The 14498-nt window shown below is 44.6% G+C and overlaps 1 protein-coding gene across 1 annotated transcript; it reads right to left on the reverse strand.

Moving 5' to 3' along the window:
• Positions 1–1135: 1135 nt before the first annotated feature.
• Positions 1136–11205, reverse strand: LOC129097001 (zinc finger protein 26-like). The gene is made up of 5 exons (XM_054605672.1): positions 10905–11205; positions 8193–9822; positions 6233–6372; positions 5918–6092; positions 1136–3930 (listed from the first exon to the last, which is right to left on the reverse strand). Exons 1-5 carry the CDS (start codon positions 11188–11190, stop codon positions 1818–1820), a joined length of 4344 nt encoding a protein of 1447 aa, XP_054461647.1. The 5' UTR covers positions 11191–11205; the 3' UTR covers positions 1136–1817.
• Between the last annotated feature and the right edge of the window lie 3293 nt (positions 11206–14498).

A 14498-nucleotide genomic window follows, 5' to 3' on the forward strand; every position in this document is an offset into this window, starting at 1 on the left:
TGTATTATTACTAATGTTAATATTATTAATGTATTATTACTAATGTTAATATTATTAATGTATTATTACTAATGTTAATATTATTAGTGTATTATAATGTTAATATTATATTATTACTAATGTTAATATTATTATTACTAATGTTAATATTATTACTAATGTTAATATTATTAGTGTATTATTACTAATGTTAATATTATTAATGTATTATTACTAATGTTAATATTATTAGTGTATTATTACTAATGTTAATATTGTTAATGTATTATTACTAATGTTAATATTGTTAATGTATTATTACTAATGTTAATATTAGTGTATTAGTACTAATGGTAATATTGTTAATGTGTGGTATTAGTAGTTTTACAGTGTGAAATTAGTACTTTGACTGTAGTAAAGTATCTAAATACTTCCTCCACATACTGGTTCTGATAGTGAGTACTTATTGTAGTACTTGTTTTGTGTTTATTTGATCTCTCACCCACAAAAGTCTGTTCATGTTTCTGTCTTCAATCTGTATCATGTAAAACACATCATGTGTGTGTATGTGTGTGTGTATGTGTGCGTCTGTTGTTAATAAAGTTAATGAACACACAAACATGACCCACTGAGTGTGTTTTAACAGGATGCACCCGGTGGACCAGGAAGTCACTTTGTAACACGCACGCACACACACACACACACACACAGTGTTTCCCTCTCTGTACCTTTTACTGGAAATGATCTCACACACACACACACACACACACACACACACACACACACACACACACACACACACACACACACACACACTCTCTTCCTCCCACACTCTCCTGTTAATAAAAATGTTTTTGTTCTTGTGTCTGACAGAAAAGGTTTGACTTGAACGCACCACGGCGTATATATATATATATATATATATATATATATATATATTTATATATATATATATATATATATATATTTATATATTTATTTTATACATAAATATATATTTTATATAAATATATATATATACACAAAACAATCCTGGTCTCTGACTTTTTTTAAATTAAAAGTATAAAAAAGATTTCAACATTTTAGCATCAAAGACAGAAATTCTTCACTTCAGTATCTCTCAATAAAAATTAACATTAGTCGTTTTATTCTGAAAGTTTGAATATATTTTAATTTACACCTCAGCTGTAAAGACAAAAACAGGAAGTCATTGAGAGTCTCAGGTCCAGTCCTGGTGTTAAACCCTGAACCTTCAGGGCTCTGACGTCAGCTGGTAAATGGGTTTTAAACGGTGTAAATACCAACATACCACGTTACCATGACAACGACACAAAATGTTAAGTACAGTCATGGTTATTTATTTATATTCTTTACTCTCTGATCTGAACGTCTTCTAGAATCTTTCTATTTATTTGTTTTTGTCAAAACAGCTTCAATAACTAAATGAAATGTTTGATGAATAAATCTGTTTATTATAATCTCTGTTCCATCTTTAATCCTTCATGTCTCCATGTTTCCTCTGGTGATTGCTATGAATTGTGGGTAATTCTGATTGATTCCATCTATTGGTTTAAACCATGAACATGTACGTTTAAAAAACCTTTTAACACCTTTTTTTCTCTTTTTAAGAACTATTTATGTATTTTCCTCCTCGTGTCTCCACTGGAATAAATGTCAGTAATCAATCAGCTGATGGACAGAAATGAGAAAACTGTTTTTAAACCATGTTGATCGTTTGGTGGTCATGTGATCGTTAGCTGCAGCTCTTCTTAGAAAAACATCTGAATATGTGTTTTATTTATTTTATTGCTATAAAAGGAGACATCTGTCCGTCTGAACTACAGCTGGATGAAGTCCGGCCTCCTGATTGGTTCTTTGGTGCTCCGGGCGTCCAGGTGGACCTTCATGTGGACCTTCATGTGGACGTCTCTGGAGCGTTTCTCCTGGTAGCTCTTCCCACAGACTCTGCAGCCGTAGGGTTTCTCTCCACTGTGCGTCAACAGGTGTTTCTTCAGGTCGTTCTTGGTGACGAAGGCCTTCCAGCACATCTGGCAGCTGAACGCTCGCTCCTTCTTGTGGAAGCGGATGTGGGTCTCCAAGTATCCTTTGGTGCTGAAGCTCTTGTTGCAGAAGCTGCAGCTGAACGGCTTCTCTCCGGTGTGGGTCAGCATGTGGGCGTTCAGCCCTCCCACCTGCCTGAAGGCTTTTCCGCAGACGCGGCACTGAAACGGCTTCTCGCCGGTGTGGATCCTCTTGTGGACCTCCAGGACGTGGACCGACGCCAGGCTCCTCCCACAGGTCTCACAGGAGACACGCTGCGCCGGTCGGTCCCCGGTGTGGTTCCTGATGTGCGTCGTCAGAGCGCCGTTATCGATGAACGTCTTCCCGCAGAACTCGCAGATGTAAGGCCGCTCGCCGCTGTGGATCCTCTTGTGGCGCCGCAGGGCGCCGGGCCGCGGGAAGGACTTACCGCAGACGGAGCAGCAGTACGGTTTGACTCCGGTGTGACTCCGCATGTGCGTCTCGATGTTCTGGTAGGTTTTACCACAGATGTGACAGATTTTACCGGCGTCCCTGTGGGTCTGCAGGTGGTCCGTCAGAGTCTCGGTCGGCGGTAAACTTTCACCGCAGACGCCGCAGACGGACTCTGCCGAGTGACTCCTGGCGTGTTTCCTCAGACTACCTTTACTCTGGAAAGACTCTCCACAGACTTTACAGCCGGCGGACATCGGGGTTGACTCCGTGGCGTTCTCTTGGACACTTAGACTCGTCTCCGTCTCAGACTTGGCGCTCTGAGAGTCCTGCGGAGGTTTTGCGTCCTCATCCGTCTCCCGTGAGTGGCTCCGGCTGTGAGTCTTCAGGGCGCTGCTCTCCGTGAACGTCTTCCCGCAGTGCCGGCAGGCGTGCGGCCGGTCGTCGCTGTGGATCTTCTTGTGGCGCCTCAGCGCTCCGGGTCGGGGGAAGCGCTTGTTGCAGACTCGGCACTGGTACGGTTTGACTCCCGTGTGGCTTCGCATGTGTGTCTCCATGTTCTGGAAACTCTTCCCACAGATGCTGCAGGTCCCGCCGGTCTCTCTGTGGGACTGCAGGTGAGTCAGCAGACCGTCAGGTGAGTCCAGCGTCTGTCCACAGACGCCACAGACGCTCTGAGCGTCTCTGCAGTGCGTCTCGGCGTGTTTCCTCAGGAACCCTCGGCTGTGGAAGGAGTCGCTGCAGACTCTGCAGCAGAGCGAGGACGCCGGAGACGACTTCTGTCCAGACCTCTGCCTTCGGTCTTTCTTTTGTTTCAGCGTCTCAGACTGACTGTCCTCGTCTCCGTCCTCATCTCCGTCCTCATCTCCGTCCTCATCTCCGTCCTCATCTCCGTCCTCGTCTCCGTGTGTCCTCAGGTGATCTAGGAGCAGCTGGTTTTGGGTGAAGGTCAGTCCACAGAGGGGACAGATGTCGGGTGTCCTCCTGCTGTGGATCTTCTTGTGTCTCCTCAGCGCTCCGGGTCGGGGGAAGCCCTTGGTGCAGACGTTGCAGCTGAACGGTTTGACTCCCGTGTGACTCCTCAGGTGCGTCTCCATGTTCTGAAACGTCTTCCCACAGATTTCACACGAGCCGCCGGATTCTCTGTGAGACCTGAGATGGTCCAACAAACCGTCTGAGGACGCGACCTGTTGTCCACAGACGCTACACTCCGGGCGGTCCGGGTGTGTCTCCGCATGTTTCACCAGATTCCCTTTGTGACGGAACGTTTTTCCACAGATCAGACAGCAGGACGCCGCCGGGCGCATCTGTCGTCCTCCGTCTGTCCTGAGTGTTTCTGTAAAACTGGACGAGTCGTCGCCGCTGACGGCTGCAGAGACATCTGAGGAGTCAGATCTGGGTGGAACCGTGGGGGGCCGACCTCTGACGGCGGAGCCGTGGGGGGGCGGGCTGGTTTGTTTTCGGTCGTCCTGATGGAGTCTGGAAGAAAAAAAGACTTTTAGTTCACTCAGATCTGCAGTTTTGAGTCAGCGGTCTAACGGACCGTTGTGGATCTGTGATCCGTACTGATCCCCCAACGGATTAATAACACAGTTTAACATTAACCATCAGAGTGTTAAATAAAGTTTTACTGATGACTAGGACAGGAGAGCTAGTAACGTTAGCAGCACCGCTAACGGCTGACAGGAGGAGACTACTAATATAACATTACTATATAATATTACTAATATAACATTACTATATATAACATTATTATATATAACATTACTATATATAACATTACTATATATAACATTACTATATATAACATTACTATATATAACATTACTATATATAACATTACTATATATAACATTACTATATATAACATTACTATATATAACATTATATATATAACATTATAACATTATATATAACATTATTATATATAACATTACTATAACATTAATAAATAACATTACTATATATAACATTATTATATATAACATTAACATATATATAACATTATATATATATAACATTACTATATATAACATTATTATATATAACATTACTATATATAACATTACTATATATAACATTATTATATATAACATTATATATATAACATTATTATATATATTACATTACTATATATAACATTATTATATATATACATTACTATATATAACATTACTATATATAACATTATATTATATATATAACATTATTATATATAACATTACTATATATATATACATTAACATATATATATATAACATTACTATATATAACATTACTATATATATATTATATATATAACATTATATATATAACATTACTATATATAACATTACTATATATATATATATATAACATTACTATATATAACATTACTATATATAACATTACATTATATATATAACATTATTATATATATATATATAACATTACTATATATAACATTATATATATAACATTACTATATATAACATTACTATATATAACATTACTATATATAACATTACTATATATAACATTATTATATATAACATTACTATATATAACATTACTATATATAACATTACTATATATAACATTACTATATAACATTATATATATAACATTACTATATATAACATTACTATATATAACATTACTATATATAACATTACTATATATAACATTACTATATATAACATTACTATATATATATAAACATTATATATATAACATTACTATATATAACATTACTATATATAACATTACTATATATAACATATAACATATATATATAACATTACTATATATAACATTACTATATATAACATTATAACATTACTATATATAACATTACTATATATATATATAACATTACTATATATATATACATTACTATATATAACATTACTATATATAACATTACTATATATAACATTACTATATATAACATTACTATATATGACATTACTATATATAACATTACTATATATAACATTATATATATATATAACATTACTATATATAACATTACTATATATAACATTACTATATATAACTATATATAACATTATATATATACATTACTATATATAACATTACATATATATATACATTACTATATATAACATTACTATATATAACATTACTATATATAACATTACATTATATATATACATTATTATATATATATTACATTACTATATATAACATTACTATATATAACATTATATATATAACATTACATTATATATATAACATTACTATATATAACATTACTTATATATATAACATTACTATATATAACATTACTATATATACTATATATAACATTACTATATATAACATTACTATATTAATATAAATGTTTTTAAGAGAAGCAGAACTTTGTTCGGCTGATGATTACAGCTGAATACCAAGAAGTCAATGGATCAGTGACGTCTCACCGACCGATACACAAATAGCACATAGTCGGTGTCCATCTCACCGGTCCGGTTCAGGCGGACCACGGGGCCCAGCACCGCCTCCAGCAGCCGCTTCTGCTGCTCCAGCTGCCGCCGGTCCTCCTCCATCTCCCGCTGCAGCAGCTCCACGATCCGCTCCGCCGCCGCCGCCAGCCGCTCGGTGAGCAGCAGCTGCAGCGGCCGCAGCAGCCGGTGACCTCCTCCTCCTCCTCCTCCTGCACCTCCTCCTCCTGCACCTCCTCCTCCTCCTGCCCTCCTCCCTCCTCCTCCTCCTGCACCTCCTCCTCCTCCTCCTGCACCTCCTTCTTCTCCTCCTTCTCCTCCTCCTCCTCCTCCACCGGAGCGGCTGAGCTTCTCCAGCCTCCTCATCACCTCCTCCACCACCCGGGTCAGCTGCTCTGACACCGACGCCACCAGGGCCCGGAGCCCGCAGCGCGGCGGGGATTCGGTCAGAGACATCCCGGTCCGGAGCTCCGTCCTCCGGCCAGAAGGAAGAAAAACAACGCGGGTGTCACCCGGGTCACCAAGTTCACACTGCGGGCATAAGGAGAGAAGTCTGCCCCCTGCTGGACTGGAGGGCACACAGATACTACTGCTACTAAAGATAGTACTGCAGATAATACTACTGATACTTCAGATATAAAGATACAGTAGTATTTCTATATCTGTATTATCAGTAGTAACTGATACTACTGATACTTCAGGTATAAAGGTACTTGTGGAATGGAACACTCAGATGTCAGGTCGGGTTTTAGAGCTCCTTCATGTTCGTCATAACTTTCAGACCTCAAAGGTCATAAATTCATTAATTATTATAAACAGTGACCTTAAAGAGACTCCGCCCCTAAACAGTGACCTTAAAGAGACTCTGCCCTTCTACAGTGACCTTAAAGAGACTCTGCCCCTCTACAGTGACCTTAAAGAGACTCCGCCCCTAAACAGTGACCTTAAAGAGACTGCCCCTCTACAGTGACCTTAAAGAGACTCTGCCCCTCTACAGTGACCTTAAAGAGACTCTGCCCCTCTACAGTGACCTTAAAGAGACTCTGCCCCTCTACAGTGACCTTAAAGAGACTCTGCCCCTCTACAGTGACCTTAAAGAGACTCTGCCCCTCTACAGTGACCTTAAAGAGACTGACCTTAAAGAGACCCCTCTACAGTGACCTTAAAGAGACTCTGCCCCTCTACAGTGACCTTAAAGAGACTCTGCCCCTCTACAGTGACCTTAAAGAGACTCTGCCCCTCTACAGTGACCTTAAAGAGACTCTGCCCCTCTACAGTGACCTTAAAGAGACTCTGCCCCTCTACAGTGACCTTAAAGAGACTCTGCCCCTCTACAGTGACCTTAAAGAGACTCTGCCCCTCTACAGTGACCTTAAAGAGACTCTGCCCCTCTACAGTGACCTTAAAGAGACTCTGCCCCTCTACAGTGACCTTAAAGAGACTCTGCCCCTCTACAGTGACCTTAAAGAGACTCTGCCCCTCTACAGTGACCTTAAAGAGACAGTGACCTTAAAGAGACTCTGCCCCTCTACAGTGACCTTAAAGAGACTCCACCCTCTACAGTGACCTTAAAGAGACTCTGCCCCTCTACAGTGACCTTAAAGAGACTCTGCCCCTCTACAGTGACCTTAAAGAGACTCTGCCCCTCTACAGTGACCTTAAAGAGACTCTGCCCCTCTACAGTGACCTTAAAGAGACTCTGCCCCTCTACAGTGACCTTAAACAGTGACCTTAAAGATACTCTGCCCCTCTACAGTGACCTTAAAGAGACTCCACCCTCTACAGTGACCTTAAAGAGACTCTGCCCCTCTACAGTGACCTTAAAGAGACTCCGCCCCTAAACAGTGACCTTAAAGAGACTCTGCCCCTCTACAGTGACCTTAAAGAGACTCTGCCCCTCTACAGTGACCTTAAAGAGACTTAACCTTAAAGAGACTCCACCCTCTACAGTGACCTTAAAGAGACTCCACCCTCTACAGTGACCTTAAAGAGACTCCGCCCCTAAACAGTCACTGTAAAGAGAAGGATGTGGCGAGCTCATTGGCAGACATAAACACATCAACAAAGTCTGTGTATAAAAGTATTTTTAATTACAATCACTGATGGGGGGGGAAGTTCTTCACTATAACTTTATTGATTAATGTTGTGAATGAACTAAACAGTACAGTACTGACTAGTACTCACTAGTACCGAGTACTGACTAGTACTCACTAGTACTGCGGTGGCAGTGAGACAGTAGAGTTGTTGAAGTGAACTTGGACCTTGTTGGTCTCAGTCGGTCCTCTGAGGTTCTACAGATGGATGAAGCCCGAGTACAGACCGTCCGTCCTCTGCTGATCTGAGGTCTGATCCGGCTCTGGGCCCGACCCCCCCCCTTCAGCCGTGTGGACTTTGAAGTGACCGTTGAGCGACCGTTTGGCCTGGAAGCTCTTCCCGCAGACCCGGCAGCTGTACGGTTTCTCTCCGGTGTGGATCAGCATGTGTCTCTTCAGGTCCACTTCCTGCATGAAGCCCTTCCCGCACACTTGGCACAGGAAGCGTCTCTCTTTGTTGTGGAAGCGGACGTGAGTGTCCAGAGTCTGTTTCTGGGTGAATCCCTTCCCGCAGAGGCTGCAGGAGAACGCCTTCTCCCCGGTGTGGGTCTTCAGGTGCGTCTTCAGGTTGCCGCTCTGGTTGAAGCTCTTCCCACAGGAGCTGCAGGAGTACGGTTTCTCTCCGGTGTGGATCCTCATGTGCATCAGCAGCGCCGCCTGAGCACTGAAGCACTTCCCGCAGACGTGGCAGGTATTGCCGATCTCGCGGTGGGAGTGCAGGTGAGCGGCGAGGCTGGCGGCGGACTCGTACTGGTGTCCACAGAGTCCGCAGCAGCAGTCCGGGTCCTGCACGTGAGTTTCCACATGTTCCACCAATAAGGTCCTCTTGTCGAAGGCGTCTCCGCACGCTTTGCAGTGGAAGGACCGCAGCGAGCTGCGGCGTCTCTTCGGTTTGTCCACGGCTTCCTTCTGATGAGTTGCCATGTGTCGGCGCAGGCTGCGCCGCATCCTGAACTCCTGACCGCAGACGCTGCAGAAGTGCACCTCCTGCCCGCTGTGGTCCTGCATGTGGCGCTCTAGAGACGTCATGTGATAGAAGGCCCGGCTGCACTCTTTACACTTGAAGGGTTTCTCTGCGGCGTGGATGCGCATGTGTGACGACAGGTTTCCTTTCTGGCTGAATTTCTTTCCGCAGATGTCGCAGCTGTGCGGTTTCTCTCCGGTGTGCAGACGCATGTGCAGCTCCTGTGCCAGAATTGATTGGAAGGTTTTCCCGCAGAAAGAACAGGTTTTACTCTTCACCTGGTGTGTTTGTAGGTGAGCCGTCAGGTCGGCAGCGGAGTCCAACCGCTCGCCACAGAAGCCGCAGCAGCAGTCCGAGTCCTTGGCGCAGACCTGCAGGACGTGTTTGAGCAGGAAGCCTTTCCCCTGCAGAGAGCGTCCACACGCGTAACAGCTGAAGCTCTGAGCCGGAGTCGACCTCTTCCGTTTGTTCCTGATGGCGAGCGGCGGCCGTCCTCGCTTCTTTTTCCACGAAGGTCTCAGAGTCTGACCGCGTCCGGTCCACTTCCTGTCTGGAACACAGTCGCTGTGGACGGCCGAGCTGCTCGGCGAGGCGGGCGGATCGCCGGTAGGAGAAGGAGAGTGAAGCGCAGACGGGCAGGAAGCATCGCTGTCCACGGGTTTAGCTGCCGCCTGGTTCAGGTCTGCAGGGTCCACTGAAGGCTGGAGGTCTCTGTGGTTCAGGTCTGCAGGGTCCACTGAAGGCTGGAGGTCTCTGTGGTTCAGGTCTGCAGGGTCCACTGAAGGCTGGAGGTCTCTGTGGTTCAGGTCTGCAGGGTCCACTGAAGGCTGGAGGTCTCTATGGTTCAGGGTCAGCTCCTGCAGACAGTCTGAGGAGACACAACAACACATATGGATCTGCTGCTTTTATTTCAATCTATTTACCGGTAGTCCTGGTAGTCCCCGGTAACCCCCGGTAGTCCCCGGTAGTCCCCCCCGGTAACCCCCGGTAGTCCCCCCGTAGTCCCGGTAGTCCCCCCCTGTAGTAGTCCCGGTAGTCCCCCCAGGTAGCCCCCCGTAGTCCCCCAGTAGTCCCGTAACCCCCGGTAGTCCCGGTGGCCCCCAGTACCCCCCCCGTAGTCCCCGGTAGTCCCCAGGTAGCCCCCCAGTAGTCCCCCAGTAGTCCCCAGTAGTCCCCCAGTAGTCCCGGTAGTCCCCCAGTAGTCCCGGTAGTCCCCAGTAGTCCCCCCCCCAGTCCCCCCCGGTAGTCCCGGTAGTCCCCCAGGTAGTCCCCCCCGGTAGTAGTCCCCCCCCAGTAGTCCCGTAGCCCCCCCGGTAGCCCCCAGTAGTCCCCCAGTAGTCCCCCCGGTAGTCCCCGTAGTCCCCCAGTAGTAGTCCCCCCGTAGTCCCCCAGTAGTCCCCCGGCCCCCAGTAGTCCCCCCAGTAGTCCCCCCCCAGGTAGTCCCGGTAGCCCCCAGTAGTCCCCCAGTAGTCCCGGTAGCCCCCAGTAGTCCCCGGTAGTCCCCCGGTAGTCCCCCGGTAGCCCCCAGTAGTCCCCCAGTAGTCCCCCCCCAGTAGTCCCTGTAGTAGTCCCCCAGTCCCCCGGTAGTCCCTGGCCCCCAGTAGCCCCCAGTAGTCCCGGTAGTAGTCCCCCAGTAGTCCCTGTAGCCCCCCCGGTAGTCCCCCGGTAGTCCCCCAGTAGTCCCCCCCCCAGTAGTCCCCCAGTAGTCCCCAGTAGTAGTCCCCAGTAGTCCCCCCCCAGTAGTCCCCCCCCAGTAGTCCCCCAGTAGTCCCCCAGTAGTCCCTGTAGCCCCCCCCCCAGTAGTCCCCCAGTAGCCCCCCAGTAGTCCCCCAGTAGTCCCCCAGTAGTCCCCCCCCCAGTAGTCCCCCAGTAGTCCCCCAGTAGTAGTCCCCCCCCAGTAGTCCCCCGGTAGTCCCCCGGTGGCCCCCCGGTGGCCCCGGTGGTCCCGACCTGCTCGCTGCAGCCGGACTTCGGGCTTCAGCACGGCCTCCAGCAGCCTCCTCTGGCGGCAGACCTCCCGCTCGGAGCGCTCCGCTCGGTGTTCGTACTCCGCCACGGTTTCCTCCAGCAGACCGACGATCTCCTCCGCAGCCGCCGTCAGCCGCTCGGTGAGCAGCGCTCTGAGCGCCGGGAGTTCGGCCCAACATTCTCCTCTTTCCACCCGCAGCAGAACGTCTTCTGCGGCGGCGCAGAGCCGCTGGTGCACCGAGCCCCGCAGCAGCCGCACGGCGCACATTCTGCTCCTTTTCTGACAAAGAGAGCCTGCGGGGCGCCGACACACGCAGGAGGAGAGCGAAGCGGCGGGAAAGAACAGCGACGTCTGCTGGGCCGGAGGGAGAACTACAAGTAGTATATACTGCAGTACAAGTAGTAGTACAAGTAGTATATACTACAGTACAAGTAGTATATACTGCAGTACAACTATAGTATAACTACAAGGAGAACTAGTACAAGTAGTATATACTGCAGTACAAGTAGTATATACTGCAGTACAAGTAGTATACTGCAGTACAAGTAGTATACTATATACTGCAGTACAAGTATAACTATATACTGCAGTACAAGTAGTATATACTGCAGTACAAGTAGTATATACTAGTACAAGGAGAATATGATGCAGTACAAGTAGTATATACTGCAGTACAAGTAGTATATACTGCAGTACAAGTAGTATATACTGCAGTACAAGTCTGATGCTAGTACAAGTAGTATATACTGCAGTACAAGTATAACTACAAGGACAACTCTGATGTATAACTAAGGAGAACTGCTGCAGTACAAGTAGTATATACTGCAGTACAACTATAGTATAACTACAAGGAGAACTCTGATGCTAGTACAAGTAGTATATACTGCAGTACAAGTAGCAGTATATAACTACAAGGAGAACTCTGATGCTAGTACAAGTAGTATATACTGCAGTACAACTATAGTATAACTACAAGGAGAACTCTGATGCTAGTACAAGTAGTATATACTGCAGTACAAGTAGTATATACTGAAGTAGTATATACTCTGCAGTATAGTATATACTGCAGTACAAGTAGTATATACAAGTAGCTAGTACAAGTAGTATATACTGCAGTACAAGTAGTATATACTGCAGTACAACTATAGTATAACTACAAGGAGAACTCTGATGCTAGTACAAGTAGTATATACTGCAGTAGTATATACTGCAGTACAAGTAGTATATACTGCAGTACAACTATAGTATAACTACAAGGAGAACTCTGATGCTAGTACAAGTAGTATATACTGCAGTACAAGTAGTATATACTGCAGTACAAGTATAACTACAAGTAGTATAACACAAGTAGTATATACTGCAGTATATATATACTGCAGTACAAGTATATACAAGCAGTATAGTATATACTGCAGTACTATAGTATAACTACAAGGAGAACTCTGAAGTAGTATATACTGCAGTACAAGTATAGTATATACTGCAGTACAACTATAGTATAACTACAAGGAGAACTCTGATGCTAGTACAAGTAGTATATACTGCAGTACAAGTAGTATATACTGCAGTACAAGTAGTATATACTGCAGTACAACTATAGTATAACTACAAGGAGAACTCTGATGCTAGTACAAGTAGTATATACTGCAGTATAACTATAGTATAACTACAAGGAGAACTCTGATGCTAGTACAAGTAGTATATACTGCAGTACAAGTAGTATATACTGCAGTACAAGTAGTATATACTAGTAGTATAACTACAAGGAGAACTCTGATGCTAGTACAAGTAGTATATACTGCAGTACAAGTAGTATATACTGCAGTACAACTATAGTATAACTACAAGGAGAACTATACTGCTGCAGTACAAGTAGTAGTATATACTGCAGTACAACTATAGTATAACTACAAGGAGAACTCTGATGCTAGTACAAGTAGTATATACTGCAGTACAAGTAGTATATACTGCAGTATAACTACTACAAGGAGAATATGCAGTACAAGTAGTATATACTGCAGTACAAGTAGTATATACTGCAGTACAAGTAGTATATACTGCAGTATAACTATAGTATAACTACAAGGAGAACTCTGATGCTAGTACAAGTAGTATATACTGCAGTACAAGTAGTATATACTGCAGTACAACTATAGTATAACTACAAGGAGAACTCTGATGCTAGTACAAGTAGTATATACTGCAGTACAAGTATGCTAGTACAAGTACTGCAGTACAAGTATAACTACAAGTCTGATGCTATACAAGTAGTATATACTGCAGTACAAGTAGTATATACTGCAGTACAAGTATAACTACAAGGAGAACTATGCTAGTATATATACTGCAGTACAAGTAGTATATACTACTGCAGTACAAGTAGTATATACTACAGTACAAGTAGTACAAGTAGTATATACTGCAGTATAACCAGGCCCGCCGACAGGGGGGGACAAACGGGTACGTTGTCCCGGGCCCTGGACTGGCCCTGGAATGGGGGGGGCCCATAACTGGACCCCCATGAAGTTGGGATTAATTATTGTATGTATACTTCAAAATGTGTTGATTTAGAGAAGAAAAGTGCTTTATTTGCATTCAATTAATGACTCCTAGATTGTTTGCCTTCATTGCCCTTGAAAAAACGGCCAATAACCCCCTATCACCCCTATGCCAAAATGGTTTGGTCTTTGGAGAAGAAAAAGACGACATCATTCCATTAGTGGTCAGTGCGCGAGTTGACTCAACATGCACAAGTCAGGAGCCCTGAAAAAAAAAGAAAGGCGAAAAAGAGAGGAAGAAGCCGAAAGCCTGAGGGGATCTCTTTATAAATATTTCAGAAAAGACTCAGGTGATGCTGCAGGTACCAGTAAAGGCAGCTGTGCAGCACAGCCAGGTAAGACACGGCCAATTTTTCCAGCCCCGTCGTCAAGTAACACAGGCACAGGCGGCGTGTCAAACATATTAGCGCAGCACCACATGAGCAAGTCACACGGAGATCAATATCAGACAGACAGGGGGCATTGAATAATTTGATAACCACAACGGCTTTATTACACTGTTTCATACGCCTATATCTAATTGAATCTTAGAATATGCACATTACCCCGCAAATAGGCCCATGTCCAAATCAAATGTTTCAGGCAGGCACGCGCTGCGCACTCCAATCAGGCTGAATTGATTTGAGAATCATTCCCAGTCAGCTGGATTACAGCCAGTGTAACGCGGCTCATGGTTTAAAATAAGCCAGTGGCATGGCAACATGTGAAATTGCCATTTAGATAGAGTTGGATGTAACGAATGGGTTATAAACGTGACGTTTTGGGGTAGCCTGTAACTTAGTTTCTGATTGCCGTTAACTTGAAACTCGCCAGATGAATGGGCTCCGCCTTGTTCCCCAAACATTCTCTGGAAGTTCAGCGGACATAAACGCGGGTCTGGCGATAAATAAAAGTACCCTTGACATGATTCCCCTTGGTCAAGTGAAAAATGGTCGATGAAATGTGCAGTTAATGAGCTCTAAGTGAATACAATAGCGTGAGTTTTATTGTGGTATGATTCTGAAAGCCATAACTTCA

Source organism: Anoplopoma fimbria, chromosome 10 (genome assembly GCF_027596085.1).
Source record: "Anoplopoma fimbria isolate UVic2021 breed Golden Eagle Sablefish chromosome 10, Afim_UVic_2022, whole genome shotgun sequence".
Classification (NCBI taxonomy): domain Eukaryota; kingdom Metazoa; phylum Chordata; class Actinopteri; order Perciformes; family Anoplopomatidae; genus Anoplopoma; species Anoplopoma fimbria.

Bases quoted from the DNA above. Each gene is read 5' to 3' on its own strand.
- LOC129097001 (XM_054605672.1), bottom strand. From the start codon at position 11,190: ATGTGCGCCGTGCGGCTGCTGCGGGGCTCGGTGCACCAGCGGCTCTGC. The intron at 6,093-6,232 runs GTGGAGGAGGAG...GGAGGAGGAGGA, and splicing joins GGAGAAGCTCAGCCGCTCCG to GGTCACCGGCTGCTGCGGCC. The intron at 3,931-5,917 runs GTGAGATGGACA...TTTTTCTTCCAG, and splicing joins GGTCCGCCTGAACCGGACCG to ACTCCATCAGGACGACCGAA.